The 12,390-nt window shown below is 33.8% G+C and overlaps 1 protein-coding gene across 1 annotated transcript in view; it reads right to left on the reverse strand.

Moving 5' to 3' along the window:
- Nucleotides 1-12,390, reverse strand: part of OLA1 (Obg like ATPase 1) — a 173,964-nt gene that overhangs the window by 37,804 nt on the left and 123,770 nt on the right. The window contains exons 6-7 of the mRNA XM_043577076.1: nucleotides 7,424-7,504; nucleotides 7,005-7,102 (exon numbers count right to left, since the gene is read on the reverse strand). Of these exons, the coding sequence (XP_043433011.1) occupies nucleotides 7,005-7,102; nucleotides 7,424-7,504 (179 nt within the window). The remainder of the gene's footprint in view (nucleotides 1-7,004; nucleotides 7,103-7,423; nucleotides 7,505-12,390) is intronic.

A 12,390-nucleotide genomic window follows, 5' to 3' on the forward strand; every position in this document is an offset into this window, starting at 1 on the left:
ATATCATGGGAGTTTTATCGCCATTGCACAACAGAGATGGTTCTCCACCGTTCATTTTGTTTTGGAGGACAACTGTCTCAAAGCAAGGAATTAACAGCTATAAACGTATGTATGATACATTTTATTCCTTTATCCATATCATGAAAAGAAAAGCCAAGGGGATATATTCAGAAGATACATTTAGAAGACTACACAAGTCCTTTTCCTATGACTGTATTCTATTTGAGTTATGGTAATTAAATTTGGGAAATATTGTTTATACAGAACATATTTTATGTGAACATTCTGATGAATTACCTTCAATACATGAAAGACTAAGTAATTTGCTTGTGGTCAAAAGAGCAAGTTAGCAGCAAATAAGGACCACAACACTAATATTTCAAATTCTAAAGTAGCAGTTTTCTTTTTTTTTTTTTAGTTTATTTGAGAGAGAAAGCGCGTGTGAGCAATCGCACACAGGCAGAGAAAGAGAGAGAATCCCAAGCAGACTCCGCACTCTTAGCACGGAGCTCGACTTGGGGTTTGATTCAGTGAACTGTGAGATCATGACTTCAGCCAAAACCAAGAGTCAGATGCTCAACTGACTGAGCCACCCAGGCGCCCCTGCAGTATTCTTAATATACCAAAATACCTCATAATATACACTACCTACTTTACAAATAGACTATATGCTCCAAGTTTCTTAGAATTTATCTTCTTTACAGACACAATGTTATTAATGGTACTCAGGACTTTGGTCTAGTCTATGTAACTCACAATGTAGTAGCTGAACTACAACACTAACTCCAAAGGTAGATCTTATGACTGGGGAATACAAGGGAGAGTACAGGAATGAAGGGCCGAGAACATTATACTCCTTTCCTATTCTACACAAGCAGGATATTAGACAAAACACTGAAACTGCCCAAAAGGGCACCCTCTCCTTTCCTTCTCTATTGACTTCTCCCAGGAAAAACTGATGCAGATCCAATATACAGCATTTAGGTTCCATTCCAAACCCTTCCCAAGGCCCTGTTCTTTATCTCCTACCCCCAACAGTCCTAAAATTTCTGGGCTTTAAACTTCTCCACCTCTACCAACTACTACTAGTCAAAATTCCCATTTTATGAGTGTAGCTCATCACAACTCACAGCTTTGGAAACAAAATTTGATTTAGAGGTCCTTAAGCGCCAGGGCACAAATTTTTTTTAATATTAATAGTCCTTGAATTATTCACCAAAGTAAGTGGGGGTAGAGAGGCAGGGGAGTTCTTTTGTGTACATGAATCATTTGTAATTTGAAAAACACTGTATAAGTCAAACTTTGCCTTTCATTTCTGAGATTATGTATGTGTGTGTATGTAAGGGAAATATATATTTTAATTTCATATGAGAGAATCCTAGAGAACAATTGTTTTTATTTTGTATGGAAAACATTTTATTTGTTCCTTTTTTAAAAAAATTAATTATTTCTAGTTCACGTACAGTGTTATGTTTCAGTTGTACAATAGAGTGATTCAACAATTCCGTACATTACATAGTGCTCATTGTGAGAAGTACACTCTTTAGTCCCTGTCACCTAATTCACCCATCCCTCTACAGACCTCCTCTCTGGTAAGAGAACACTTTTTCTTAAAAATGCTTTAGTCTCTCGAAGCTAGGAACAATTTTGTGAAATGTTTTCCTACTATATGCAGTGAAATTCTTTAACTACTTTAAAAAAAGATAAATGCCCTGACATATTTGACAAGTTATATCACTCATAAATCAGTAAGTCAACAGATGGTGCTAATGAAAATAAAAATTGACCCTTCCAAAAGTATGACTTTCTCAGATTCAGTGAATCATTTTGCAAATAGAAATTATTATCTATAAACAGTCTTGGGCAAAAAATGCAAATGAGCCAGGACAAATTCTTAAAATGCACAGTATGGTGGGTCAACAGCATTATACTCCTATAAAAAGATGTACTTTCTTCTATAATCATCTTTGAGGTGTTATTTGGTTTTGTTATGATAAAGCGCTTTAGATCACTTGATAAGAATATGAAATTGCTGAAAGAGCAACCAAAATCGTTTTAATGAAAACCAGAAAGAAATTCACAAGTATTTATACATGTACCTGTATGTACAAATGCTAAAGATCATCCCAAGTAAAAAGATTATTGAATGGGCAAAGATCCTTTTCCTCCCACTTCTTCTAGAGTTCTACCTCTTGTAATTAAAAATTTTTTTGCTTTTAGTATATTCTTAACTCTCAAAATTCTGCATCAAGAAGTTATGAAATAATTCCACAAAATCCATTCACCAGAAATTATCTGAAATCCCAATTTGTAGAACATATGATACTGTTTCAAAGCTTTATCACAATATACATTAAAAAAGCAGATAGTTGAGAATCATCTAGTAGCAAAAACGAAAGACTAAAATGAAGAAGGGTTCTTTAAGACAATTTTTTAGATTCATTTATAACAAGTAAAATTAAGAATATTTTGTAGAGAAATTCACCAATTTGATCAATCCCATATTAAAAAAATTTTTGCTTAGTTTAGACATCCAGAATACCCTTGACCTGCCCTATCACTCCTTCATCTCTGTCAAAGGAGCAAATTAAGCACTAGTCCTCATAAAGGAATCATCATTTAAAAAAGTATTTGATTTATGAAAACCATTACAAATTATCGCTCATAAAATTTAATTCAGCCAAAAACCCCCTCACATGTTAAAATAAACCTACTAGCATTATGTTGTGATTTCGAGTAGTTACTCAGAATAAGTAAAGTATCCTCACAGGCTTCACAGTGTTAGGTACTTCAAGATGAAGGAGACATAACAACCCCCCAAAACTATATGAACCACAAGTGATAAAATATAGAAATTATAATCCCCCCAAAATGTTGCATGGATATGTCAGAGCTTTTCCTTTGCCAGACTAATGGATGATGAGAACATTTAAAAATTTTCCTTTGCCAGAGTAGTGGATGATGAGAACAATTAAAAAACTCATACATGTGAGTCTTGCTTTATACAATAGGGTATGTTCCTGAAAACTTTATGCGAATTAAACCTAATTTCAAATCTACCTGAGAAGCTCTTAAACTAAAATGACTAATTTATTTCAGAATACTTATTCTCATTTTATCTATTTCAAGTAAATCAAATGTGTAACAATGTGATTTTTCCACAGTAGCATAAATTTCTAGCTTCAATAAATAATCTTCTTAGAAACTGATGACTTCTTAGAATAATTTTACAGAAATAGTTTTATATTTATAGATCTATGTACATATGTATCCATGTATACACAGATAGGTATACAGACATACAAAATTATATGTAAAAAATGAACATACTTCCTTTTGCATGCATAGTTGCTGATATAGTACCTGTAATTCTCACACAAAGTTCAAGAAAATAAGAAAATGTTGGATTTATTCTCCCCCTAATCAGGTACACAATGTATAGTATCGCCAAACTATTTTTAGTTGTTGTATACAAATTATGTGGAAAACAAACAAAAACAGAAAAGTGGGGATGAGGGGGCTGAGTCACAGAACAGTAAGAATTAATAAAACCTTTTTCTATTTAAAATTCATTTAGTGAAACTGACACACTGCCCTTGATGACACAATCACCTAAAAGACAGCATATATTTTGTCTACCTATCTCAAATCAATTTCAACACCCAGATTAATTGATTCATATAATATTAGTCAAAGGGTAATGTTTAGTGACCACAAGCCCACCAAGGCATATGTAAATATGTGTTTATATGCACACATACGCATACCAGAAATTTGAATTTCTTAAATTTTTGCTATATTTTCCAGTTGAATATGAACACGTAGTATAGTAAGCAATAAAATGGAATGATCCTTTACCAATAGTTTTAAGAAAGACAGAGATAATAGAACACAAAAATAAAACACAATTGGAAGCTATGTAGGTATACAAGATACCTAAATTTAGTTTGCTCTACTGATTTCACAACTGGATGGCATATACTACTTACAGAGCAGCAAAGGTGCAAAGATTGAAATTTAAACCCCTAATTAAGGAATGGTTTGACAGTTCTGATGTCCTGTACCTGCCTGACACCATAACTCAGTAGGCAATCTCAAATGAAAATACTGCATAAAGTACAATCTTAGTTGTAAGTTACAAGTGATCGTGTTTAAAAAATGAAATCCTCAAGTGTTCAAAAATCACTGGCACCCACCAAAACAACAACTTCTACATAGTTTTACATTCAAAGAACAGCAATTTGTAACAATAAAAAAGGTTTCTGTGAATTCCCCTTACAACATCTTGATTACTGTTATCTGATCATAACACAACTGTAACTAACCCGGCTGCCAAGTCAGCTTCTCTTCAAGGAGCTAGGTCTTAATCATAAATCAACAAAATGACTAATTCAACATTGTTTAAACCAGTGAGTAGATGCCTGGAGCCATTCCAATTTTTACATCTTTCAGAAGGTCAATATACCTACTCAAAAACACAATAGACTTATCTTTCAAAGTGCTTTCTTCTTTTCGAGGATTGAGAAACAATGTTACCATTTAAATTTAAAGTGAATAAAACATTCATTACGTCTGAAATGGTGACCCACTAAAATATAGTTTCAGTCTTCCTCTTATGGCCCAAATCACAAATCCTTCCTCCTCCTCTTTCCTGATCATTTAAAATAGTTTTCTAGATCTAAAGACCCATTAAAATATTTATTCCTGCACCAGTCTTCATTTGCTACAGTAACATTACACAATAACCGTAAGAAACAAAACTTTTTCTTTTGCTAAAGGAGCAACTGATGCAAATGGAGCTTAGATATAAACACTCCCCCCAAAACGGGATGCTAACACAAATTAAAAGGATTTAGTGGTTAAAATGTATCTTAACTATTTACATCTGCTTGCAGTGTTCGAAATGATGAAAACCCAGCGTTCATATCCTTCATAATAAAAATTTATTCTGTACTTTAATACAAAGGCTATGTTGCATAAACAGAGGATTTAAAGCTGTAGCAGAGTGGCTGAATGAAAGGAAAATGGCAATCTTTCTGGCTCCAGTAGATGCCATTCCCTATCACACAATGTTTCCCACTCATAAATACATGACAAATACTTCCTCAATCATTTTTTACGAGCAGGGATGCACAGGGGGTAGTCAATGGCTAGCTTGAGGGAAAATAGGAACAGCAGGCGGCAGAAACTGTACAGAAAATGGCTATGTGGTAAATTCTCTTCTGGAACATCACTCAGTTACCCAGTCTTTGATCTTTCAGCTACAATTACACTAACTTCCACAAGATCTGATCCCCCGCTCCCCACCAAACATACACACAACCCCAAACCAGATCATTAGTTATATATAAAATCTAAAATTTGGTTTTATAAATAAGATCACCCATACCTCTACATTTTTATAAATTAAAATTTGCTATTTAGACAAGAGTTTGCCTTCAATTGACTATAACCATATCATCATCACAACTGGTCTCACAAAAAACATGGGGTGTCTGGCGACAGCTAAATCACAGACTGGCGTCTCCCAAGCAGTCTGTCTACCATTAGGGTCTGGGAAATGGTATTTACTATACAATTAGAGCCAGGGAGTTCTACCTGTAATCATCCAAATACAGGTGTGAGAAGCCCCTTTGGGCAAGGAAACTGACTCATCCCTTTTCATGTAAACTTTGATGTCTGTATTGTTTCATGAAGCCTCAAGAAACCTTGCCATTCACACTACAATAAGATTTATTAACTGAGGTCAAGTAATAAATTTTAAAATTCCTTCCCAAAGGTAACAATTTTTAACACATTAATCATCAAATTTATAAGAATTTGGAACAAGACAGAACTGATTATTTTAAAGTTAATTATCTACTGGAGGGCAGTGACCAGGTAGAACTAAATTTTCATGTGAGGTTTATGCTTTCTAGAACACTACCAATAAAGAAGACAAATTCAGTTTCCTTTCTGGAACACAAAATGTCTTAAAGTAATATCAACAGGGCATTTTTAGTTGCAGTAATTTCACAGAATTTATTCTAATCATTTATTGGAGTTAACCATCTGACATTAATTATTGTTTTGGCTTCCAGTCTATGAATGTTTATTTTTCAGTTTAAAGCTTCTCACTCTTTGATATCATATGGAAATGAGAATTTTTAATGGAAAATTGAAACCATGTGCATCTAAGTACTTAATGAAGTACAGGGAAAAACCGACAATATATTTTAGGAGAACGCAGATATTCTGCTCTGGATAGTTTTGATTTGTTTGTATGACTTAATAGTACAAAGCACTGAGGGTCCAGTGAGGCGAGTCAAAGTGAGCGCAGTGCCGAATGTGTACATGCCCCATGTTACATGAATATAGGATGTTTTCAAGTTATTTGTGAATGAAGGAAACCCTGCACATTTGGGTTACACGTCCAAAATGGCAATCAACACATGAATGCATAGTTTTTACCTTTCTACACTTTAAGTATTTGAAACAGATACCTGATCTTCCTCTCTTCCCCCCGACCCCTGCCCGCTGCACACAGTTGTTTTCATTTAAAAAATTTTCTTAAAGCATTTAATCAGGATTTTAAAATTTACGCCCAGCTACAATCTCAAGTGGATATTTTAAAGCCACATGTAATATCAACAGTTAGAAATTCCTAGTTTAAAAAATATTATTGTTCTATGTAAATTCTCATTTGGCAAAGGAAATAAACAATAATGTCTATTAAATTTAAACTTAATAAGTAAATACGCATGATTCAATATTGCCTAATTTAATTGTTGTTTTTTCTTAAGTTCTCTCAGTGTAGATCAATTAGGAGATTCATCTCAGAATGTAAATACCAAACAAAGCTTTCTCATCCATTTTAAGTTTTTTAATAATAAGGAGAAAAATATTCAAATCTAACATAGCAGTAAGTTTGTGTGTGTGTGCGTGTGTGTGTGTGTGTGTGTGTGTGTGTGTGTGTGTACAGATAGAGATATGATGTCTGAATATATCTAGGAGGAAAAACTTACCATTTGTTTTTCTTTCTAATGTAGTCTTTTTCAGAAAGATTAACCAAGTAGACCATTGGTTTTGAAGTCAGAAATAAGTGTTTATTCAACACTTCAATCTAAAGTGGGAGACAGAGAAAGAATCCTTTTAAAACGTTGAGCAAATATTGAGTAAGTCACTGAAAAACTTGAAAGTAAACTCTTTCTAAACAAGTAGCCATTTTCATTTTCATAATTCTTATTTGTAAAACACTGGCTGTTATGCAATATCAGAAGTAGGGAAAAAGAAAATAATAAGCCTGGGAATAAGCAATCATTGACAGAAATAAAGTTTAACTAGACATTAATAACAATAAAATATAAAATAATGACAACTCTAATTCATTCTCTAAGAAATCAAAGCCAAGGCAGTAAGAGGTGGCAAGATGTTTACAACTTACCTCTTTGTCATTCCAATCATGATAGAAGCGAACAGGTTTCTTTTGATCTATAACCCAGGATTTGACTTTGCACATTATATCCTATACAAGATTGAGAAGAAAGTAATTACAGGGCGGATACTAAACATTTAGTTACTAAATAGTAAAATTAAAAGTTTTTAAATCCTCAAAATAAAAAGTCAATTTTATACGACAGGGGAACTAAATCACACAGATCATTTGTTTTCAATACCTCATTAAAAATCCAAATACCAATCAAACATTGTTGTGGCATTAACATTTGAATATATAAAATGTGGAATACTAGCACGATTAGTAACAGTCTTAGAAATTTCAAGACAATTCACATACACCAAAGATTATAAGAGTTAATAACATTTCAACATCACCTAGTGATGCCACTTGCAAGATAAACATGCTATTAGGAAATGGAGGGAGGGAGGAATACTAGGAAGAGACTGAATTATAATTTTTTCCTTAAAAAGGAAAACAAACAAAATAGACGAAATTGAGCCTATTATTGATGATCTACCCTCCAAAATATTAAATCAAGTGACCAAAACCCTTCTAATTCTGAATTAATTTTTTGCCAACACCTTCTTCCTGCCCACTTCTCCTGTCCCCGCTCCAACACCGCCCCCCCCACCCAACCTGCCAAAGCCTCCATTACACAATGGCAAGAGCCCTGCACTGGTGACCTCCAACCAGCTGCATTCACTTTCAGAACATCTCTCTCTGCTGGAAATCTAAAGGCCTTTTAGTTAGCAAGCTAGTGTGCATTCAGAAGGAGTAACTGCAGGAAGAGCCCAATGTGCTTTGTTTCTCTAGCCTTTCTTCACAGAAAGATTAATCATCTGTGAAATGGAAACGGCAAACAGCAAGTGACACAAACTGAACCCTTCAAGTCTTTCCTCATCAGTTTTGTGGTTCTGAATCTAAAAGCTGCGTGTGGCAAGGTTCTTCTTACAGGCAGGTGTTAATAAAAGGCTCTTGGGTCTGAAAGGTCAAACTTAGCTCTTCCAGAAGAAGTGCATTTGAGAGTCATCTGGTTTTTTGTTGTTGTTGTTAAAGATAATTTATGGATATGTTTTAAATATGCATTTCTCAAATTTTTATTGTAACACACAATTATTAGTAATAGAGTTCTTGGGTTCTCATCGATGTATTTACCATAAATCAGTTATTTTTCTATAAATATCCACTTGTATAAATTACCTCAGTATTTAGTATACCTTCCTTCCAAATCTTGCTGTTACCAACAGGAAAAATAAGGAAAAAGCCCTATGTCCTTAGATCCTGATTTGAAACTCTCCAGGAAAAGGACTTCCCACAGATTTTAACAAGGAAGGGGCAAGCTGAAAACTTTTAATGAAATCTAACATGTTCTGCTTAAGAATAATCACTTTTACTCTTCTATAACTGAATTTCACTCATAAATGTTTAAAAGTGGCTAATGTAACACCATTTCCTACAAGGAGAAGATCAAAGTGCTATATTACAAATGCATTATGATTAAAAAAGCCCTGTGCAGCCTTGCTATTAACTGTTCTTTAAACCCTAAAAGGCTTCCCATAGATCTCACTTGGCACTGCATATACAACCTTTGACAAGTAATGTAGACCATTTTTATTCATTGCCTAAAATTGTAGGCAATTATGTGCGTCACACTGGCCACCTGCAAATTCTGAATGCCTGCTCCAGTTGTCAGTGCAAAAAACTAATGTCGGAGGGGATTAATCTAGGGGGAGAGAGTCCTCTTTAATGGCTCCAGCAGGTGAAATGGCCCAGCTGGTTACTATGATGAGTGGCCAGAACAGCTTATGTAGAGACATGCAACAAGATTATACAAAAGGAGGAAACAGTGGTACCATCTTATATTTGGTTCCATTAGTTTTTTCAATTAAAGAAAGAAAAGAGAATAGACAAAAGGAAGCCAGACCAAAAATAAGGAAGGAAATTAAATTTTAATCATATAAAAAGTATAACATACTTTTGTAACTGTAAACACTTTTATAAAACCAAAGGGCCTCAATAAATGCTCATCACTAGTGAAGGAATTTGAGTATTTCTTTTTCATCTTAAATTAACTACATAATCACTGCAGACATAGAAATGTTATCAAAAAATCTTTTGGCATTAATCTTCCCCCTCACATCAACACATTAAACTACAAATTAGAAACACTCAAATTTTAGTCAAAGAGAATTAACTCATAATTAAAGTTCTCAAACAGTATATTCATCAAAGCCACATTCAAAACTTTTTTTTTTTTTGACATGGGGCTCGATCTCATGACCATGAGATCATGACCTGGGCCAAAATCAAGAGTCGGATGCTTAACCAACTGAGCCACCCAGGCACCCCCACTTTCAAATCTTTCAAAAAATATATTATAGATTATAACCAAATGTTTGACAAGTTGAATTTTAAAATTTAAAATATTTTATTTTGTACTAGTACTCTCTATATTATCCCCATAGAAGATTTAACAGCCAAGAAAAGATACCTTAGATTATTAAAAGGTGCCAGTTTACTTAAGACAAATAAAAAAGGTCACTCAGATAAGATTATTTTACATAAATGACCATTATACGGTATAGTTGTAATGTGCTGTTTTTCTTACATAAAAATTAATTTTAATTTTAGCAAAAAACCAGAAGGTGTTTTATGTTCCTTATCTGAAAAAACTCTAATCAGATTAAAGAAAACATTTGGACTTATTTGTATATAATACTTAATGAACTAAATTTTTATGCTTTATATAAACACATACATTAATAATTATGATTAGAATAATAAAAGGTTCTAGTTAATTGACTATGGTTAACTGAGAAAATAATACACATTTAACCTACTTTTAACAATTTGGAATACAATCAAAACATAAAAACACCTTAATGCTTGAGGCATCAGAAGTTACGTTAGGATTTCATAATTTCTTTAGTAACATCATTATGTAGAAATTCAGATGTGGGAGGATAACTTTTGATAACTTTAACAAAGTTCTCACTTTCAAAAACCTATATACACAATGAAGGCTATGCAAAAATTCCTGGATATTTGAACTTTTTGGTTATATTGTAATGATGTGAGTACACTACTTGGAGAGGTAAGAGCTTAATGCTTAAATGTGAAAATAAGCCCTAGACCTACCATTTACCAGCTCTGTGATCTATTATTTTATTAATAAATCACAGATGATGACACTATCTACTCCTGGGGGTTGTTGTGAAGATCAAGTGAGATAATGCATATAAGGTGTTTCAGTCCTTAGCACAGAATTAAAATTTCAGTAAATGTGATCTGTTGCCATTGTTATTATGATTGTTGAAAGATTAAATACCAGTCATCATTAGTCCTTTTCTTCAAATTTCTTAAGTTTTACCAACAATAGTGTCTTTCTTTAGTGAAATTTCAATTCAGGCTTCTAGTCTTAACATTCTACAAGAACTAGTTTTTACTAAACAATGATCTTTTAACTGCAAAGAAAATCCAAACTCACCTTGAATTCCTCACTCATCTGCTTTGACTCTTCTTTCTACTAGTCTCATATTTGACTTAAGAAATGCTCTATTTTTTTGATGTATTTTATAATTTTTGTTAACAGCAGTTGTAATGTATGTAGGCTCAGGGAGAACGTGTGACTTGTCTATATTCCCACAGCTAGTAAGTGGCAGAACTAAGATTCAAATTCAGGTCTAAGTGACTCGAAAATTCACGTGCTGTCCAATCACACTGCCTATTTATCTTCCTTATTGTCTTTCTAATTGCTCCTTATTTAGCTTAGTTATTCCCAAGGTTGTTATTCTAAGTCTTCATCTTGGTCCAAGGTCATCAAGGAAATTTAGTATTCCTACTATTTGGGTATAATACCTGATTATCAATCCATGTATCACAAAAATATTTTTCTTTGCACACAATAACATAATTGACTTTCCAAGACTACATACAACATTTCTCTGTTTTGGTATTCTTCAGTTTCCACAGCAAGAATTATTAATCTGTGACCCATAAGTAGATTTCAGCGTTTCCCTAACACCCTGAAATTGTATGTAAAGTCCTATATTTATGTGCCTTTGAGGGATGACAGCACATATCTTTCAAATGCTTTTACAAGGGATTCATGATCCACGGATCCAAAACCATGGTTATGACGGACTCTGGCAATACTCAAATGCCCCCAAAACAGCCAATTAAGGAAATGTTTTAGGTCCATGGACTTCCAGACCTGAGGACCAGAGACACTAACTTAAAACTTGTTTCAGCCAGACTCTCACTCAAAATTCATCTACACTGATCAACAACATGCTGATAAAATTCCTAGCTACTATAATGTTTAACATAATTCTAGTTAAAATTATAACAGGGATGTTGGAGAATGTTACAGATTGAATATATCATTATTCTAAAAGAATGAACTGTTCGAGCGTAAAAAATATTTAGAGAGAAAAATATGTGACTTACCTTACTATGTAGTAAACCATAAAGCTACAGTAATTAGAATAGTGTGATACTAGCACAAAAAGAGAGGTACAGATTAGGAACAACATAAAAACCCATTAACTGGAGGTTTGCTAATAAATTATGGGACATTAATATAACAGAACAGTTTTTATCCATGAAGACAAGACCTATCTGCACGTACATTTGCATGGGAAAATGTCCAAAATGAATTCCTAAGTGATAAAAGCAGATTCACAACAATGAAATAAAGTTAAGAATATGGATTTTGTGGGGGCGCCTGGGTGGCTTAGTCGGTTAAGCATCCAACTTCAGCTCAGGTCACGATCTCACGGCCCATGGGTTCGAGCCCCACATCAGGCTCTGTGCTGACAGCTCAGAGCCTGGAGCCTGCTTCAGATTCTGTGTTTCCCTCTCTCTCTGCCCCTCCTCCGCTCGTACTCTATCTCCCTTTCAAAATAATAAATAAACATTAAAAAAGCAAAAAAATAAAGGAGTATGGATTT

The sequence above is a fragment of the Prionailurus bengalensis genome, chromosome C1 (assembly GCF_016509475.1).
Source record: "Prionailurus bengalensis isolate Pbe53 chromosome C1, Fcat_Pben_1.1_paternal_pri, whole genome shotgun sequence".
Classification (NCBI taxonomy): domain Eukaryota; kingdom Metazoa; phylum Chordata; class Mammalia; order Carnivora; family Felidae; genus Prionailurus; species Prionailurus bengalensis.